General features: G+C 35.3%; 1 protein-coding gene across 3 annotated transcripts in view; it reads right to left on the reverse strand.

Moving 5' to 3' along the window:
- The window catches only part of CCDC91 (coiled-coil domain containing 91), a 111,562-nt gene that overhangs the window by 33,071 nt on the left and 56,206 nt on the right, over nucleotides 1-22,285 (reverse strand). For all 3 annotated transcript variants that reach the window (XM_079303807.1, XM_079303806.1, XM_079303805.1), the window contains 4 exons: nucleotides 17,805-17,912; nucleotides 4,503-4,595; nucleotides 4,258-4,326; nucleotides 2,803-2,979 (listed from right to left, as the gene is read on the reverse strand). In XM_079303807.1, coding sequence (XP_079159933.1) covers nucleotides 2,803-2,979; nucleotides 4,258-4,326; nucleotides 4,503-4,595; nucleotides 17,805-17,912 — 447 coding nt within the window. The remainder of the gene's footprint in view (nucleotides 1-2,802; nucleotides 2,980-4,257; nucleotides 4,327-4,502; nucleotides 4,596-17,804; nucleotides 17,913-22,285) is intronic.

Consider the following 22,285-nt stretch of genomic DNA (forward strand, 5'->3'; position numbering starts at 1 on the left):
TTAAATGTTTTGCAGACACACAGTGGTACTACAGCTTTTAAAATACGTCTTTTATCAACTCTCACACCATGCAGGTGAAAATGCTTTTTTCTCTATGGGTTTGCATCCCAAAGAAAATAATACAGTTTTCAATGTTTTTGAATTTTCCCATTCATTATACCTAGGGTTATTTGTGGGCATTTTGGCTGTAAGCCATTCTGCCTCCCCCATTTGCAGAAGACTAGAATGACCCTTTGTGATATTCCCATTTCGCAGACTCACCACATCAGCGAAGGAAAACTCCTTCTCTTTAATACTATGCTTAAATTTCTTTTTAGTTCAAATCAATAAAGCAAATCCCTTTGAAATAACTTACAGCAAAAAAAAAAATTTATTCAAGGACATTTTACATTTCATAGTCTAAAATGTTAAGAGTCTGTGTTTTCATTTTGGCCATTATGGAGCTGACTTAATATATTGCCTAAACAATAACTGCACTAGAGTCAAGAGTGCAGTTACAGCTTTTGTAAGACAAATCTTACAGAAAACAAAACATAAATAAGAAACAACTCTGTGTGGAAGGCTCTACACAAAAAAAAAAAAATAATGCCCACACACAAAGTGCCTTGTAGGCCCAAGTGTTTTTCATTGTTAAACCAAAGCTGTATCTGACACCACATACAAGTTATCATTTGGCACATCAGCTCTGCAGGACTTTTGTTGACAGAAAATTTTAGTGTATGCTTGTAATTGCAATGGCCTAAAGGAGATATGCAGGTTCTTGGCATAGGAAGAAAGAAAAATTTCTCCAAGAAACCAATTTATCTATGAAAGTCCATCCTCCCCAGGGAATTTGGACTCATTAATTAGAGAATAAAGAATGTAACTTCATATGTACCATAGATATATGTGGTAGAATTTTGGAAATCTCAAGAAAAATCTGCATTTTTCCTTAATTAAAAATAGATTAGGTATTTGAAAAATGAACCTGACATGAAGGTGAAATAATCATGTTATAACCAAATAAGATCAATTATTCCTGTTACAATAAAAGTTGTCAGAGCTGTTTGGTATTTTAAAAATTGGAATTAACTAAGGACACTACTAAGGGACAACATAAAGTGCAATGTATTTACAGCAGAATTAATTACAAGAGCCTCCAACACCTCCATGCCACTCACTATCACAAGTACATCACAATGGGAACTACTTGATCTAAAAGAAGTTTGAGTAGAAAAACTTGTCCCTTGGAGAGGCTTCCTCAGGGAAATGCTGACATGGCAGTTGTTTAGGACTTTATCAAAGAATATATCCATCAATAGTAAACAACTTCTAATGTCATCCTGTCTTGTGACAACTTCAAAGGCAACATCAGCCATAAGAGAGTTAGCAGTAGCCTGCAGAGTGAAGGCAAACCTGCCCCAAGTTGCTACCCCAGCTTAGTGCACATTTCTCCCACACCTGAGACACCCAGTTTCCCCCAAACCCATAAATACAGAACCCTGCCTGAACTCCAGCACCCAGCCATGGGACTCTTTCACCAAAAATCTTCAGGATCCATCAAAACCCTTCTCAAAATTTGTTACCATCGTCCTCCTACTAATCTCTTCATGTTCCACAAGCTATAAAATTGCTGCCTTTACTCCAATAAATAAGCACTTTACTACTCTCCCTTCCAGGAACAGATTCTCTACATCACTAGTTCTCATTCTGGACAGTCTGATTTTTATCTAACTAAAGGCCAAGCAGTTGTTCTCAGCTTGAATTCAGCTTTGAACTCAGCTGTTTATCCTTCTGTTCTGAAGAAGAATTTGTCTGCCTGAAGGCTCACTGACAGTCTTGAGAATTGACATTTCTCCATTTGACACTTAACATTTAAAGTAAATAAAGAAGATATTAAAAAAATGAATAATTCTATTTACATTAGGAATTTAGGCAATACAGAGTATGCTAATGGCATAGCACCAACTTTTTTTTGGTAGCTGATTAGGTATCATATGAGGTTATTAATTTTAACACTGGAAAGCGAAATGGCGTCTGTTTCCAAAGAGTACATTTATTTTATTTCTAATTCTTATGTTTTGTGTTTTTTTTTACTTATGCAGCACATGAAAAAAAAATACACCAGTATCAAATTCTGATGCACCAATGAAATATATACTCCTTAAATTTCTGACGACTGTAACATTCAAATATGTCACCAAGAAATCACTGAATTCACAGGCTGCTCCTCCAAATATTTCCATCACCACAGACCACAAAATTCAGCTTTTGGAAGAGTAATTTAATTACTATTACAACATAATAAAAAATCACTGTTGGGATTTTCCCTCTCAATTTATGTTAAGTGACATACAATTATTGTTATAGAAGCACCTCTCCAATGATAAACTCTAGAAATGTTTCTGGTTCATTACTGGTTTAGGTTTCCAGTTTTTAGAACCCCCCTCCTTATTTTGTACCTGTTCTAGAAGGATCAAATGTAACATCTTTAGTCACCCACAGCTATGGAAGTCATCTAAATTGTTAATGCCACTCTCTGAGCTGCTCATCCTGGGCTCCTTGTGAAGTCTTTTTGAGAACAAAACCAGTCATGATTCATATAACTTCAATACATGTACCTGTAAAGGTCACAGGAATTTTGTTCTGTGTCAGCTTCTCTCCATACACACAATCTAGGGGAAGATAAACTGCTTGCTGTGCATTGCAAATCTCAACTGAGTGACAGATCACACAGGAAATTCTACCACAACAACAGAAGACATTCAAAAGTAAAAACAAATTATACAAATCAGGTGGCATGGAAGGGTAAAACATACTAACCTGATTCTGCTTTCTTTGCTCTTGCATGGCTTCTGAAACAGCCTGGGCAATCTTCTCTCTGTGACTGTCACGTTCTGCTTCCCAGAGTTTTCTTTCTTCTGCGTGAATCTTCTCCATATTTCTCCTCTCCTCCTCTACTGCTTTCAGAACAGCTTCCTGCATTACTTCTTTTTCAGCCTGAGAAACAAAACAGGCACGATTAGATGAGCAACACACCCAACCTGAATGACTAACTCATATATATCACCTTCTTCTTATGAGGTCTACCAGCTGACAACATATGGGATGTGAACATTTTCTCTTCTTAACTGTGAAGGCCAATTTATCTAATGGTGCTACCAGGCAGGTATTACCTCTAGGTAATGACTACTTTGCTGAACACACATACATACAAAAAACAAAACAAAACAAAACAAAACAAAACCACCAAAAAAAACCAAACCAAACCAAACCAAAATGCAGCAAACCCATACAAGAGTATGCACACCATGGGTCACCCTTGATATTCCCATGTACGAGATATTCCTGCTCTTATCTATGAATATCTGAAGTGCAAAAACTGTCCTAGCATTTTCTGTAGAAAATTAGCCAATATACAGTTAAAACAAGTGTGTCTTCCCTCCCAAAGCTCCTTAGCCATGCTACAAGAAGTACTGATTATGTTTCTTCCCTCAATCATTTTATTCAACCATTATCTGAAATCACTGAGAATTTGAAGCCAACAGCTCCACACGTGTAGCCACATAAATATATTTATCAGCAGGACAACCACTGCATAATATCTACAAATAAATCATGGCAAACTGAAGTTCAAAATTAATTTAATACTGATTCTACATCAGTATCAAAAATTAATTCCAGCTTGACATTTACAAAATTATTGCCCTAACATCAATGCACTTACTAATGAAATAGACAGGAGAAATCGTATTTAAAATGGAATAGTCACTTTGAGCTAAACATCAGCTTATATAAAATAATTCAAAACCTGCTAAACTGTCTCTGTTTGTATATGATTTTAAGAATATTTCTCTCCTCATTGAAGATGACCATATTCAATGAAAGTTAAATAAGACACGATGTTAAGTGTCTTATTAAGATCATCAGTTGACTCTGCTACACAGCTCTTCAAATCAAGATGCACTAATGTCAAAACACCACAAAAAAAGATTTTTAGGTAACAGCAACAACTGAATTACAATATTATTATATTGTGACTTCTTGTTGTAAACAATTCAGAGGCTATTGTCCAAGAGAAGGAAGCTACATCTCTGTATCAAGGCATGGGATATAGCAGATATGCTCATTTTCAGTAGAACCACCTCCTTTTAAACACAGATGAGAACACAGAGCTTGATAAATACAGTTATGAAACAAAAGTGAGTGTCTGAACTTGGCATTTCTAATGACACACATGAAATCCACATTGCATATCCACTTATTAATGAGAGATACCTTAGCAGCAGCTGCCAGAGCCTCCTTGCTTCTCTGTCTTTCCTCATCCAAACATTTGTCCAGCACTTCCTGCAAATGTTATGAAAAATTAAACTGCAATAGACAATACAGGAGTTGCTAAAATCATTTCAAACAGACAAATTGCTAAAGAAAGCTTCCTCTTCCTGTCAGTATTTGCGACAGGATCATTCCAAATAAAATGCATGATGCTGATCTCTTACTCTTTTGGTAAACAAAAGCAATACCTTGTGCTTTTGTGACTGCTGCATCATAGCTTCTTCTATCTTTTCTGATAACACTTCCTTTTCTGCTTCCAAAATATCAAGAAGTCGCTGATGCTATTGGGAGAAAACATTCATATTTTGGTATCAACATCAGCAAGTAAAACAGACAAAAAGAATTAATTCAAGACACTCAGACTTGTCAGTTACTCACAAAATTACTGAAAATGTGGATTCAGTTAAATTACACTCACAGCACTCCTTTAAGTAATTTCATGTCGTGGAAAAAATTACAATAATAAGAAATATTTAGTCTCCTAGATAATTATTATTTCCTTCCAGTCTAAAAAGTATTGAGAAAAAAGTTGAAAAATGAATGACTATGTAAAAGCAACACAGAACTGATGAAGATGGTCTAAGCAACACCACACTTTATTTCATTTAAACAGTTGCAGAATTTAAATCAGTCTTGCACTACCTCAGTTGTATATACAGAGAGTAGACAGCAAATGTATTTCTTTCAACCATTTATGATATCATGACCCTCCAGAGCCAAGAAATGTGAACAAATGAGAATGCTGTTTTCTTGTCAATTTCTTGTCATTCTAATCATTTTTTCAGGGAAACAATGAACTCTGAAGTGGTCACATATTCTATATGCAGATATAGAACTGTTCATAATCACAATCCATTTCTTTTCTCTGTACCTAGTAAAGAATTTGCAGGATGTGGGTTTTGTCACTAAGAACTAAGCTGTTTCCCAAGACCAAAAATTACTGCTGGAAATTATTGATACTACCTATTTGTCATGGTATAATTGCTAGCAAGTCAGTACATTTTTTACAAGTTATTGAAGAGATGATCTATTGTAACCTGAAAGTGCACTATCAGGGCAATAACATTTTGCAAGATCACCAAGAGGAAAGTTTTACAGTACAGTTTTATATTAATACAAGTATATGTAACAAATGTAAAAATTTTACACAAACAATTAAGCAGGCAAATTCCCCTTTCACCAGCATATCTAAGAAAGAGTAATTTCTGTTTCACAAATTTTATTATGTTTTAATTTGAAGTGTCTCTAATGGCAGCTAAAAATACATTACCAAACTGCAATAATATGTTCTGAAAAATATTTTTTCTTTTGAAGAATAGAAAACTCTTAGACAGCTTTATAAAGTAAAACATGTATCTGCCCTTCCAGGATAAACACGTAAAGAGGCATTTCCTTGTGAATTTACTTAAAATAGGTCTGAATGTGGCAGACATATTCTACTGGAAAACACCTGTGGAAGGAGTAGCAAAATTCACATCATGTTTATACTTAATGACGTGTAACTTACTTTTCTTGTGTTTTCAGACATTAGCTTTAACTATCAGGGCACTTACAGAAATTACATTTTCCCAGTAACTCAAAGGTGAAACAATAAATGGATTTTATGAGTTAAAGGATCTCCATGACCCTTCACTTGACTAAGTGCAAAGGTTACAAATATGTTATTTCACAATGACACAATAGAAAAACAAAAACATGCAAATATTTTCACAGATATATGCCACAAATCCAAGCTTACTAATCCTATCAAGCAAAATACTGAATCCTTATTTTGCTTGTCAAGAATCAGCACAGGAGATTCTAAGGAGAATTCCTAAGAGAAAAACACATCTATCTTGAAAGCACCTGCAATAAAATGGAAGTCAGTTTGTTTAGTAAAATGATACTTTCTAGTTTAAGCCTGGCAGGCAGTGAATTCCAGATTGACTCTGACCATCAGATTCTCAGGTTTTATATGAAGACTGTCCATCAGATTTCTGGGTTACCTGTATCCACATTTCAAGTTGCCACAACAGGCCATCTACCAAACATATTTTGGTACATTCTCAATGGGACCAAAATATTCAGTTTCCAAACTTCAGAAGAGTTTTAAAATTTTATTTTCCACGTACATATAGCAAGACATTCGAGCCCATCCTGGAAGTCCAGGAATGCAGATATTTGAACTAATACATTATAGAGCATGTACACATGGCCAGTGGAGAAAATCAATGTCAGTCCTCTCAATGGTGAAACAGTTTGAAAACCACAGCACTTCACATAATCTAAACCTCCATGCAGAGGAGGTTTAACTTCTCATTAATCTGTCAGGGACCTGCAATTCTGAAAGATACAGATATCACAACCAAAGCTTTAACTACAAAAATGCGTCTAACTACAAAAAAGATGCTGAGTAAATAAACAATTCCAAAAAACCTGAAGGCTGCTGTGACTGCAGTGTCATTACTTTGATTGAGTTAGGCTCTCCTATTTTCTTGGTAGACTAGAAAATCTATATGGTATTGCATATGGAATTTCATGGAATTCACAGAAATTCAGCAGGAACTTAATGAAGAATTGCATCTGTTTATAAAAACATACTAGTTCATATTTTTCAAGATACCAGAGGTAACTATTTGTAAGGATGTTTAGAATGCTGTTTATATGTTCTTACAAATAAAAACCCTAAATGCAAATACAGGCCCCATTAGCTTTCATAGCATAAGCTAACAACTTCTTTCATAATTCAATGCAACATATTTTACATTAAAGTATCAGTACTTCTCATGGAAATACAGAATTTATAATTTCAATACTGTAATTCTCTTGTGAATAGTTTGGCATGTCCTTTCTTGTTGTAATATAAATGCTTTTTCATGTGCAATAATCCTCCCATAGATGATTACCTTCATTTCTGAACTTCCAAAAGATCATTTATCATCACAAATGTTGCAACAGCTGTCCATACAACCCAGTAAAGCAAATTCTCTTGTATTAGCCCCAGACAAATAACTTGGAGAAGTGTTTCTTTGGCTTCAGAATCCATATTTGGTCAGTCTTGTTTTTCAGAGAGAAACATACCTTAAGCTATTACATTACATAAATTCTATGAAAAAATATGTAAATGGCAACAAAGAAAACAGAATAAAATATTTTGTGAACTGCTTCTCCCTCAAACAGGTCTTGAGTCCAGAAAACCCATATGACATAATTAGTATAGGTACAACATGAAAGCTTCCATTCTGCATGTAATTAACATTCAATTTAATTACTAAACAAGAATGTCTTGTTTTTTTCCACAGTACTATGCCCCACAGCAGTGTTAGTCCTCATATAGAGGCACAGAAAGTCCCGGAAAGCTGTGCTAACTAAAATGGTGTAGAGTGATCTTGGTGGCATTATTAATCTATTTTCTAAAAAAAAAAAATGCATTTGAATGCACCAAATTCCTTATTTCAGAAGCACAGATCTTACAAAGGCATATTCAGGGATCTTGGTTATGCATGTCACTTGAGCAGAAAATCTGGGAAATTATAGATAGGAAAGACTTCTGTCAAAAAAGAAATTTTAGCTATTTCTGTATAATGACAGAATTCAGACAGACTTTGGACAAAAAAAAAAAAAAAAAAAACCAAAAAAACCAACAAAACAAAGAATTAATTCAAATAAAGTTATTAATGATTGTATCAGCAGAATTCCAAGCTATTAGTTTAAATGGCTCTGCATCACCAGCTATTCTAACCCTTTTGGAACTACTCTTTAGTCTGGGTATCTAGGTTTGAAATTCAGATTTGGTACATTAAATTTCCAGACATACAGAATGACTTTGGAGCCTGGTACTAAATGCTCACAGTGAACTTTACATACAATCAGTGCTTCCTCAGTTGGTCACTCAGACAAATTTATTAAAGGGAGTTGAACGTCAAAAACAAACAGGAGGTGACAGTTTCACTTCAGCACTTACACATTTGAGAGCCTTCAAGTGTCTTGGTATTTTTAGCTAACAGGAGATAACAGGAAGTTTTAAATTCATCTTAGCTTGTAGATTTTTTTTCAGCTATAGTAAAGGCCTCTGAACAATAGACCACTGCAGAATTAAAGATCATATCTCTTGAGTTAAATGGCTACAGCTAAGCAGCTTTATGTCACAAATCCTTTCTCACCAGGATTTAAAGACAAAGGGTGGAAGTTGAATGAAACTCATTTAGCATTCACAGTTTCCACAGGTAGAAATTATCAACATGTTCATCTCTCTCAGAGAGTATTAAAGGAATAATGGAAGAGTTTTGAGACTTCAGGTACCCCTCTGAGCTACATATACACTGAACTCTAATTCCCAAGCAACGGGGAGGCCACTTACCCCTAGAAATTGTACCTGCCAAGAGCTCACTGCCCAGGCTTTGAAAAATAAACTTAATAAAAGCCTTCAAGGCAGAGTGATCTGTCTCCTGTAAGTAGGATAATGAGTTCATCAGACTTAATGGTCCTCTGAAAAGTAACCAGGTGTCTTCCAGGTTTCCTGTGAAAGTTAGGATGGTGACTTAACAGACATAGGAAGCCTTAAATTTGGAAAAAAGCAATTAACCCCTACAAGGGCCCATGAGGTTTTTAAACAGAAGTTGAAGCAATGGTTTCTTTTATTAATCAACAATCTAAGAACAAAACAGGTAAAAAGCCAGTCTAAATATGTTGGAACTTTGAATCCAATTATCCAATGTTAATAAACAGTTTGATATATATAAAACACCTTACTGAGTTTCTAGAAGAGCAAAGATGGAACCTGATAAAAAGTGTCAGCTACAGAACGGGAAATATGCTGCATAATCAGCAAGGGACAAAAATAAATGTCAGTGAAAGCTGAACTTTGGAGCACGAGGGGAATTTTCACCCAGTGTAAATTAGGCTGCACATTCACACTGTATGTGTATCTAGAAGGCACAGCAGAGAGTTGAACACTATGTAGAGATATTCAGATCTATATATATGAATACTACAGCTCATTAATACATCACTTTACCTGATCTTCACAGCCTAGCACTCTCACTTAGACTTCTTTCCAACAAAGCTGTAATTTACCTCCTTCTATTCCTTAGACACTGAGTATAGGGTGAAGAGTGCAAAATTCTGAGTTGTAGAAATTCTGAATTGCAAATTGTCTCATGACATGATGGCCCAGTAAAACATAGGAAAGAGATTTCCAAGAAAAATAGAAGAAAACCCCCAAACTTTTCTAAAAAGTTGTATTCCACAGTGGAGGGAAACATTAGTATTTCTACCCTACCCTCTGGAAAGTAGCATGAGAGGGTCAAGAAGAGTCTTGTGAAAATTAGCTTAAAACAAAAGGCATTCAAAAATAGGTTATAATGTTTTCCTCCCTGTAAGAAGTTCTCTAGGCAATGGTTCCAAATGAAAATCGTTTGATGTAGATTCAAATATAAATACAGAGGTCCTGTGGTTTTTCTTGATTCCTGTAAAAAAGAAATCAAAAAAATCTTTCTTTTTTTCCTGGAATGTGAGTCAGAGAAGACATTGTAAACAGATTCAATCACATTAGCAACTAGTCAGTCTTTCTTATTATTTTTATATATTAAATTTATTTCTGAACAACTGTAAATTTTTTCTTTCAGGTAAGTATCATTTGAAGGATTACATAGAAGATATTACACCAACCTTGGGGTGAATGAAATAATGCATGAAATGAGCTCCTTTACAGCTAAAATGATGCAATAAAGCTACCAATAGCTAATTCTTACTTAGTGCAATTATAATTCCTTGCATATTCCTATTAATCCTAAACTCCAAATTTAAAGTCAAACAAAAAAAATGGATGTCTTGCATGAACTGAAAGGCTTTTTAAAAAAAATAGTTTCTTTCTGAATCCTGTACTGTTTCATTTAAAAGGAAATGTGTATAGGTTTTCATCCACAAATAAAAATGCATTTCTTTTGCTATAGCAATAGACATCCAATTTGTTTCTGCAGATTGGTTCCTTCTCAAATATTGGGTAAATCATCATGCATGGATCACCAAATTTAGCAGGGATTAATTCATTCTGTTAGCTGCTATTCATAGCTTATGTAAAAGTAGTGAGATAATAATTCAAAAGTAAAACAGCAAAGAACATCACCAAAGTTAATATGACTATCCTAACACTAAAAAGAGGCCTTGTATCATCACTGCAACAAGTTATTGGTATTTCCCTATTCCACAGATCATTGATCTGAGAAAACAATTGTCACACAATTGTCACACAATTGTCACAGCTGAATTATTCTTCAAATAAAGAAATGATACTTGGAAGCTTCTTTTAAGGCCATCATTATAAAAAAACAATATTTTGAGACATTCATATGTCTAATTCACCCTCAGTTAAAGATCAGTTTTCCTGGTCTTTAGTATCTACTGAGTTTTTTAACCTACTGAAACAGCACTGTAGTTAATTTTTTAATAGAGAAAACCACAATGTCATCTGCAATACTGGGGCTTTTTTGTACCTTCATAATATATGGACATAGAATCATCCTTCTCCCTCAAGACTTGGGAAAAATTCAGGAACATTTAGTAAATGTTTCAGCACTTTGTTCATCAGCACAGAAAATAAAACACTGTATGGGGATTTTTAAGAATTCAACACTTCAAATGTGGTCACCTATTTTAAAATAAACTTTCTTAACTCACAAAGTTCTACTTGTATTTCTGTCTCTCATGAAGGGTTCTAACAGTAGGAAGAAATAACACAGGTCATGGGAAACATTATTATCTATGTGAGAGGAAGGTGACATAACAAAAATACATCATGACTTTGTAATGTTATCAAAATATTCCTATTTCTACATCCCATTCAAAATATTATCCTGAGGAAAGAGGCGACCTTATTAAAATACTAATAACGGTTTTCTGCTCCTCTAAACAAGGCTGTCTACATTTAACAGCATTTTCTTTTATACTGAAACTTTTCTTCAGCACTGCTAAGCTCTGCCTATGTCAAATGACAAGAACTGGTAGTTGCAACTGGTTTCTTACACTGTCCTCACTATCTGTGGCATCTCAAGTGTTTGGCAGTTCAAGGTGGAAAATCTGTCTGCAGAATTCCAACATCTGGTACATATTTCCACTTCCTCAAATTATAACTTATTACTGCATGGTTGAACTGTATCTTTTTGCCAGTTTGAGGTCCAAGTGTCTAACAAAGGGGCAAAGCTTTTCCAAGAGACAACTTGGGAATCATCAAAACATTATTACATGAGAAAAGCTAAAACAATGTAAATAAAAAAGGAAAATTGTAATAGCAGTAATAAAATAAGCTTGTACTCAGGGCTCCACTCAGAAGCATACAGTGAGTGCACAAGCAGTACTATTTGAGGCATATCAGAGGGTGAAATTAGGTTTAAAAAATTTTGCTGCATAAGTACTTCATTGTTTTTATAAATAAAGTAGGAAGATCTATAAAGGCATCTAATAATGAAAATACTTTTCTTGGAAAGCATACATAGTAATAGACACCATTAAAAACTCAACACACTTCAACTCCTGGGGATACTGAGATAAGCAACTTTATAAAAATGTGACAATAATAAAAAGGTATCAATTACTTCTTTTCTTTTGTGATCTAATTCATTTCCCAACCCATATGAGTTCTCCACAAATTGCTCCATTTATCAGGAAGAAATAAAGGAAATGAACTCCTAAAATATGACCAATGTAAACAGCAAAATATTCAGTAGTGGAAGACAGAAAAACAGAACAAACCCAATTGGTTTTTTTCAACTACAGCTGACAGAAAAATAACTGAGGAGAAAAATCATTCTATATTACTTAGCTGTTGAGATTATTGACAAGAGTTGAGGGCATAAACTCCTAACAAGTAGTGAAGGTTTGCAGATAACAAATTATATAAGCAAAAGAGAGAAAGGAAAAAAAAAAATCACTCTAAAGAGCTACTTTCAAGTGCCACTTGACAAATCCAAGGAAGCAAATGCAATTTCTTAAAAGGATTTTTAGTGGAGATGCTAAAAGTATCCTGGCTGAATTAACAGTGCAAAGGGACTGCAAAATCAACCTCCAAGCAGCATATGAGAGTGGGCATATTGAAATCAGGTTAGAGAACTCTGGTAAGGGTTTATATTTAAAAAAAGCACTACCAGACAGATATTTCTGTTATCAGACTTTTTTCATGGAATGGCAGAATCACAGAATGGGTCAAGCTGGAAGGGACCACAGTGGTCCCACAAATGGACCACATCTGGTTCTACTTCCCTGCTCAAGCAGGATAAATCCTAAAAAAAAAATTCAGAATTCAGGAAAAAGAAGAAAGCAAACAAACCAAAACCATCCCAGCACAGGAAAAGTTGATTCTCACCCTTTTCATTTTGATTCTCTCTATATACATGGAAATTAAGTAGGTATCAGGAATTCAGGAAAAAAATTTGCCAAATTTGCCACAGGATTATAATCAATCCTTGGTGTTTTTTTTGTAAGTTCTGAGAAAGCGCAACTTTGCTCTTGGCAAAAGAGCAGCAGACCTGAAAAGACACAACTAGATGAATTATGTGAAGGTGAATTACATGAAAATCTAACAGGAAGGACTGATTGGAAGTACTTGGTTTTGAAGGGAATGAATAAACAAATATTTCTACAGCAGCAAACTACAAGATTTCTGGGAATTGAGAGGAAATGCCCGAAGAAGGGAACATGGTAAGTACTCAAAATAATTTCCAAGCCTATCACAGTTGGAATTATTGAGCCAGAAAGGTTATGCCCACCACAGTGTTTGTATTTTCAGTCTGCAAGTCTTCAGGACTACTACTCTCACTGCAAAAATTTGGTGAATGTCTCCTAAAAATGCAAATATTCATGAGACTCTCTACAATCTACTTTGCATATGGTCCCTCCAAAATCAGGCATTAAAAATATTCCATTATTACTACCATCAGATGGGAAAAACACAGAGCCTCTTTTGTTTACAAGAGGAGAAAAACAAAATCAAAGTTCATAAAATAGTCATTATTAGAGGCACATTTTGAGTAGATATAAAAACAATTATTTGAAATCAAAGGAAATTTTATCTCCTGTGAAATTAAGTTTCTCATTCTGAATCTGAAGTAAACATTTTCCATGGCATACAAATAATTGCTGTAAAAGAAAAGGATTTCCCACACTGGACATTCTAGCAGTTGTCAGGAGGCATACTGGTACTTTTCACTAGAAGTTATGCAAAACACATCAAAATGAACCATCCAAATACCAGAGAAGATAAGACACCCATCACATTCCAGAAGTTATGACTATTGTCCACCAGTTTTCTGCTTGTCCACAGGCTGTTCTTGAAAGCATCACAAACTTTTAAAGATGAGCTCCAGCCAATGGCACTTTTACTCTGACTGACCTTTCAGCAATTGTTTTCATACTGAAGATAAACCAGTACTTCATTGAGTCTCAAAGAGACAAAAGATTTCATACAACAGACTTCTGACTACTATTAATCATACAAATGACAGAAAACATCATGATAGAGTGGAAAAACCATTAGAGACATGGGGGGAACTCTAGTTGTTTTAAATGCTGTTGCATCCAAAAGTGTGAGACATTTTGTATGTATATGTAAAAATGTGAGGCAGAAATGTTTCACACACATAAAATCATCATGAAAAATAACTGCTGTAGGTATTTAAGATTTTATTGTAGCTAAATACACAGATCATTGACTGTTTTAAGAAGAATTTAAGAGTGTACCTTGCTATAGGCACATTTTAACACCATCTGCTTTGATTGAACAGTAATAGTATTTAATTAAATAGCAATAGTAATTCAAGTAATAGAATTGCCTTACCATTGAATAGCAAAATTACAGAGTAATTTTAATATTCAGTAATTCTGAGTATTAAAAAATCTATTCAAAAGTTTGTTGATTATGTTTTTCAGTATGTATTTTCACACAGCACGTGGGTAAAAACACAAGATCACAGCTGGTATTCATTTTCAGAAGGTAACATCAAAGGTTTGAGTCTCAGAAAAAGACAAGGATGAAATTTGTGATTTTCCAACTTGTAAAGAACTGATACTTTTTCTACTGGCATTTTCTGATATCATCAAATTCTAGAAAAGTAAAACTGACAAGCATAATTTTTCTAAATATTCAGTAGAGGACATGACTGATTTCTGGCAAAGAGAAAACCAGTTCTCTTTGTCCTGTTAATTGATGGAGGACACTATGACATTGGTACCCCTGAATGTGCCACAAGAATGTCTGGTTTGATTTTTGGAATGTTGACACCATGGAATCACAGAACGGTTTGGGTTGAAAGGGACCTTGGAGGTCATCTGGTTCCATCCACCTGCCATGGGCAGGGACACCTTCCACTATCCCAGGTTGCTCAGAGCCCCATCCAGCCTGGCCTTGGACACTGCCAGGGATGGGGCAGCCACAGCTGCTCTGGGAAACCTGTGCCAGGGCCTCACCACCCTCACAGGGAACAATTCCTTGCCAATATCCAATCTAACCCTGCTCTGTGTCAGTGTGAAGCCACTGCCCCTTGTCCTGTCACTCCAGGCCCTTGTCAGGAGTCTCTCTCCATCTTTCCTCTGGCTCCCTTCAGGCACTGCAAGGTCACAGTGAGGTTACACCAAATCCATCCCTTTTCCAGGCTGAACAATCCCAATTACCTCAGCCTTTCCTCCCAGCAGAGCTGCTCCATCCCTCTGATCCCTTGGTGTCCCCTGGCTCCAGCAGCTCCCTGTCCTTCCTGTGCTGGGATCCCAGGGCTGGAGAAGCTCTGCAGGTGAGGTGTCACCTGAGTAGAGGGGCAGAGGAGCAGAATCTCCCCCTCCCCTGCTCCCCACACCACTCTGGCTATGGGAGTGTATTTCCTTGGAAAAACCAGCAGCCCTAGAATCTGTCACCTGGGAAGAAACCATTCCACTGATCATCATCTAGCATGTGCCTACAGCCAGCCAGTTTGCTGACCATCAAATATCAACTGCAGGTTTTTTCCAGCTGGAAATAGATAGAACTATGCAATGAGGTCTTTCATTTCTTTCCCCATCCTGGAAAAGTCAGCATTGTACACTGAACATTGTCAGCAGGATGGCAGCTCTCTGGACAGGATTTTAACCTGCATCACCGCCCGATAAAACTAAGCTTCAAAATCACAAACTTCAATAAACTCTTACAAAAAGTTAAAGACAAACAGAGAAAAAACTGCTTTTCCTCCACCTCAAAGACACTGTGAGGGAGGGACATGGGAATTTAAGGGGGAAACGGGAGTAAGTAGAAAGCATGAGAAAGATTATCATGAGAAAATCTTGATTGTGTGGAACTGGAAATAAAACAGCAGAAAATTTAAAAGGAATGGCAAACAAGCACAAAAACCCCACGTGGTTTGACAGTTTTACACTTAAAACTTTGAAGGAGAATACTGCTTGTAAGGCAAGAATATTAGAAGGGACAAAAAAAAAGTGATTTTTATGTTGAGTATATACTTGCACTGTGTGATTACTGCTGCACCAAAAAATTCTTTGCAGTGATACAAACACTCATAAATCTCCATGTAAAGGTGGCCATGCATGTACAATCCCATAACACAAAACAGCAATGAAATCTGTGTATAAATATCACCAGTAATTTCATCAAACTCAACTGTTAGCACATTAAAAAAATCATTTGAAGGAAAAGAAGTGTGAAAACAAACACAAAACCATACATTTAAGAATAAATGGGTTCAAAGAGAATAAAAACATACCACCCATTTCTCAGATCTTTCAACAAAATTTCATGAGTGAATAAAATCTGCCAGTATAAATAATATTTAATTAAACCTGATAGCTCAACCACAAGCACCCACACTTGTCTATTTGATTAGGCTACAAAACCCCAATTGTACATTACAATTAGAGGTGAAAAACCTCGATTGTATTGAATGAGAAATTACTTGGAAGTTAGTGAACAAAATTTACACTTTTTCTGGGATGCAAAGGGGGTGTTAAATGCAGACACGATGTGAACTGGGCACTGTGTTTGGTCATACCCACTCTCCTGTCCTATGAGCAGTTCTTTACATTGTTGGGTTCTTCCCAGGGAAATCTAAATGTCTTAAATATGTTTCTACATTTCTATCCCGTTTTTGGGGCTCTGATGCAAATCTGACAGATCACAGGTGCAAATTATTGCTCAGTCTGTAAGAATAATCTCCAAAAATGTTCCTCTCACATTTCTGTATTTCATGTTAATTTCTTTTTAACATTCAGAAAGTGATATCAAGTTACCAAACTACATATTCATTTCAAAAACACATTTTTTTTTAAAAATTTACTTTTACTTGCTCTTAGAGCTTTATAGCAAATATTAAATAACTGCAATTCTGTGCAATAACCTCACTCATGATGCAATCAACTTCTCGAAATTATTACATCTTTCCTTCATAGTGTTTACACAGATGCTGATATATTTAACACACATTTGCACTTGGTGTTAATTGATATGGTCAGAGCAGCCAAATGGTCATAAAACAGTTCTGGAAATGCTGGAGTCCTTCAAGGGGACCTTTGATGTATTTAGGTCTAAGATACTCCACAAAAATGTAAAAAAATATTATACTTTGTACTTTTTGCAGAATTGTTGCTAACAATACTTAAAAGGTAACTTAGTTGCAATATAAATGATTCCAGGGGGCTATTAACAAATTAGCTTTGTGGGTTTTAAACCTCCACGTTCATGGTCAGTATTATTTTGATTCAAGAGCTGTACTTCGGTCAAACCAAGACCTTATTGATAACAAACCAGGTTGACACTGTTCAGATAGTCATCACTAATTGCTCTGATCTCAAATACAGTGTGTGTGTGACTTTTACTCAAGTCATGCTAAATGAGCCAATTTAGGTCATTAATGTATATATCTAGATAGAGATATATAGATATAGGTACATATAAATACACTAATGACATAAATTGGCTCAAAAATAAAAAGCTGTGAGGAGTTATATCCACATATATATATATTTATCTCCAAATAGATAGATAGATAGATAGATAGATAGATATTATGTAACTCCTCACAGCTTTTTATTTATAGGTAAGATTTCTATGAAATAAAAATAGGTGTGGACAACACATCTTTTTGTCTACCATCTAAGAACCATCTCAAAAATTAATGCAAATCCCACACAATCAAATCCTGCATTTAACTACATAAATTAAAAATAATTGAAGGGTTTCTCCAAGACCACAGAAAATGGCAGCTGTTAAGAAGTATTAAGTTGCTCTGAGACTTTTTCTCAGTGCTACACTCTCCTTGAATCTGTTTTGAGCAGGCTCCAGTGTTACAGAACATTTTTGATCCAAACAGATGAAGAGTCTTAATTTATTTAGAGTTTTTAAATACTTGTGTATGCTGAGGAAATAAGGTGAGAGATGGATCATTTTCTTTGGGGATCATATATGTCAATATTATTTTCAAACAGGAAAGAATTGAAACTATAAGAAAATCATGGAAATTCTTGCATGTGCACATTCATACCTGAGCATCAAGGAGCTCTTCACATTTGTGAGAATGCTTTTCAATGGTTAATATATACTGCTTTTCAATAGCTGCTTCTTGCTGCTGAACTGTAGATTGTAGCAGTGCCTGCAAAAAAAAAGGCACAAAATACTCAACAAAGATATAACTGGGATATTTATTGGTAACTGCAGATCCACTAAGACTCATCTACAACCAGAATGTGGAATGCTGCTATAAATTTGGAATGTGCAACGATTAAAGTACCTTTCTATGTAACACTACCGTGTTTTCAGTCATGACTAACATTTTTTGGATCTCAGATTTCTTATACAGTCTGCCTAAAAGACAGCAGCATACAGAAGATAGAGAGAATTTCTCTTAAATATACCCAGTTTAGTGAGACCACACAAGAAGAGGAGAATATGAAAGCTGCTGAAGAGGAGAAAAAAAAAAAAAAAAGCCAGACATATTTCCCTGGCTGACAAAACTCCACATCCTCTCGGCACTATGTAAGATCCCATGGGCCAAGCATGATCTTCACAACCACAAGTCAAGTAAAAGCAGATGGAAATTCTGAGTAACATAAAACATAAAAGAATGCCCCCCCACCCCCAGGATGTTCACACTTAAATGTAAAGCAGTGGAAGTCAAAGTGTGGAAAGTCAAAGTACCAAGGCAGTAGCAAGCAGCTGGTGGGAGCAGGAGTTGTGTGTTTGTGCACACGCCTGAACTCACACATGCTTGGCTAAGCCCTGTAGAACCTCCTGAATGCAGAAAGAGAAATAAAAAACTTGAACTTACGTGAAAAAACCAAGTTATCATTTGGAGAATTACGCTCAGGTTTCCTTAAACAATGGAGGTATCTAAACATTTACTTGGCTCATGTGATTTAAGCTTTTTTCCCTGATAGTATAAAGTCTTTTATGCCACTTTCCAAATATTCATCGGGCTATTTATATACAATGTACCAAACTATTCTTAAATAGCAATCAATATACTGAAGTAGTCAAAATGACGGGGTAAGTTAAAACAGACATGACTTTTACAGAAAACAGACCTTTGGCCCAAAAGCAGACAACGAAAAAAACTCCATCTTTCAAACAATCTTTATATTTTAGATATATGTTTACTTCATGGAACATAACACACACATCAAATAAAATTTGGAATACTTTTTAAAGAACCCAAGAATGTATAAAAAAGATAAAAATCTTCAGACAATTTTTGAATCACCTTTCCAAATTTTCCACTAACTCTCCTCTTATGCCAAAATAGCTGTTCTTCAGTAATGTTGTAGCATAGTAGCAGTTCTCAGCACAAGTTCAGTGATTAAAAAGGTTAAAACTTGTGCTTAATCTTTAAGTGTAAGAATACATTTACTGGTGTTTGCAGGAAATTTAGCAAACTGTAAGTTTACTTTCAAAAAAGACAATTTATTTCTAACGAAATTAAATTATTTTACTCATAGAAGTTCAAGAACTCAGAAAAACTGAACTCTCAAAGAAGTGTAACTTCTGTACACAAATCTTTATACTCTGCATAAATTAGAATGGCCACATATCACTGGCAAAAATTACACCTGGACCTTGTGTTTTGGGTTCCTTTTTTTTTTTTTTTTTTTTGCCTAAACTATTGTAGCAATAATTGTTTCATGTAACTGGTACAAAAGAAAAAATAATTCTGTTCTTTGGTAACACAGGAACAGAATGGTTATTAGGCTTCCATTGCATTTCTCAGACAGTTTCTTGCTCATGCCAAGGGTTGAGTCACCTTATGCACTTCGCAAACTTCACTGGCAACTATTAAAATCATATTAAATGGTATAAAGAATTTTCAGTTTTCAAGAAAATTATTATTTATTGGATGGCATGTAGAGGCTGTTAAATTTTTGTAATTAATTTATTATTAATATTTTTCTTTAGAAAATACATAAAATTCCAGAAACAAAAGCCTGTCTCTTCTGTCATACACACTATTAACCCAGTTTAAATAGTACCACAGGGCTGATGCTGTATTTGACTGTTCCACTAGTTGGCCAAGTAAGGAGAAAGAGAGAAAAATCTCCTTATGTAGAACAGTACTACAGAAATACAGCACAGATGTGTGATACCCATCCAAAGCTCTAATAAATTTCAAAATAATCAACTACTCAAATTAAATAATTTACAAAAATTTCATTTACCAACTAGCTCATTTGCTAAACTGAAACACACATTTGGCTACTTGATGACCAGTATCTCTAATCTTATAGTTACAACTACAATGCCACTAAAAGTCTTCTGATTAATTGCTATTCTGGTCAAACTCTCTTATCACTGCTGAAACATCACTTTCTTCCTTAATTAGTTAGAGAGGAGTTATTAATTATGCTGCTGGGCTGACATTCCATAAATCTATGGCCAGTGATCTAATACCAAGCAGGCATTCTTGAAAAAATCTCCTTTTAATGGAACCATTTCAAGTAAGGTTACAGAAGAATGGAGCCAATGGCATCTGTTGCATGAAGCCAAGGGTAGGATTTCAGTGTGAGTGCTCTTGTTAATTAATTTTTCCTTTTATATATTGTACAATGAACTTCCTTGACACTGGTTGGGAAGAGTTATCATAGACTCACAGGATCACAGGATTTTAAGAGTGGAAGGGACTTTCAAGACCACATAGTCCCTGCTTGGCAGGGACACCTTCCATTAGACAGGGTGGCCCAGTGCCCCATCCAACCTGGCTTCTTTCCCACTTTGTGATCTCTCTACTAACCAAAAACAACTGTCAGAGAATTGATCCTGCTTTTCCTTCAATACTAAAATGTCGTGGTGGCTTCTGACAGAACAAGGAGACTGAAACCTCTTAAGTTCTCTATAGAATCTTCATTCTAGTTTGATATATGATGCATCATAAAATCACAGAAAAAAACATTATTTCCTCAAACCATTATAAAAACCTTCACACATCTAAAAGACTGTAAAATATTCTTAAGTTAAACTAGGTAAACTAAGTAAATTACTCTGAACCTCTGTTTGAGCTGAGATAAAGAACTAACCTTAGCTTTAAGTTTCATAGATTGGAATAATTTTAGAAGACTTTGAACTGAAAGTAAATCCAAATTTCATAATAAGATGCATGATCACCCTAGGGGGTTCTTAAGGGAATACACATCTATTACATGTTTTAGCACTGAATATTCCAGTAATCCTGGAACTGACAGCATAGTACCTGTGTGGTGGGAATCCTGGAGAACAGCCTTCCTGTGTACAGAGCAGGGCCTGAAAAACTGCACTGTGCCCAAGCTTAAAACCACAAATGGTCTCCACACTTCATCCTGTACTTCTACAGTGTGTTATGTGTTGAGTACCAGATTATCTCTAACATTTCTCCTCATACTCAAAAGGCAAAAGTGCACTAACTACGGTTTTGCCAAAAGCGTAACACAGACACCCCAGCCTATTTTTAATACAAACCTAATGTGTTCATCCTACTGACAATAGAAACCACAGCCACTTGCCCAGACAGAATTTATTGTGTAGCCAGAAGCTAGAATCTAGGAGAAAACCTCTTGAATTAAATAGGGACTGTTACCCCCAATTCTTCCCAAATTCTCTAAGATTAACAAATTGCCAAACCCCTTTCTTTCAACTCCTTCTTTTTATTATAGGAAAAAAGCTAGTCAGAATAGAGGCACCAGGAAAAACTAAGCAGAGGTCATTATCCTCTCCTAGCTCCTCTGAAAAAAAAAAATTAAAAGAAATTCTGACCCATGCAAAGCACAGGATTCCAAGATGCACAGCATTCTTTGAAAATGTTAAACCTTCTTATCAGTATGAAATACAAATCATGGTGTACATGTTGCTGGATTATGTTTTAGAATGTTTCTTAAAAGTAGTGTATCAAAAGCCTCAGTAAATCCAAAAGAATATCCTGCTCAAGCATCATTGGCTTGTTCAAGTAGCTACATGGAAGCCTGTACATCAAACCTCTCCTCTTTACTTCAAAACTGCTGAGTCAGGATGACCAAAACAAGCCATCTTTAAAAATAAAAGTTACTAATGAGAAGCTACCACACTGCTTCAAACATGTGAACTGTATTAAATACAGCAACAGTACTTTTGAATTTTTAAGCTTCATAAAATTAGACAATGATTCATCTAATTCAGCATTCCATCTCCACCATTTAATTACTTCCTATTATTTAATTTAAGGGTAAAATGCAATTAACCAATTGCTGAATGACAAAACAGAGCAGAGGACACAATTGCAAATTCATTCCTGACCCGTGGAAAAGATATATTAACTCAATAAAATGCAGTATTTGACTTGTTGTGGTTTAATTCAGCTATTATCTAAGACTGAGATGATGCAAATAAAACTATTAAAAAGATTACTGAAAATGCCTTTTTCAAAATAATTCCACTTATTCACTTCAGCCCAAAATACTGCACATTTCCATGACTGGGTTATTTCCAGGTGAGTCTGCTATTTTAGTGAAAATGAAACATATCCATTTA

The sequence above is a fragment of the Erithacus rubecula genome (assembly GCF_903797595.1).
Source record: "Erithacus rubecula genome assembly, chromosome: 4".
NCBI lineage: Eukaryota > Metazoa > Chordata > Aves > Passeriformes > Muscicapidae > Erithacus > Erithacus rubecula.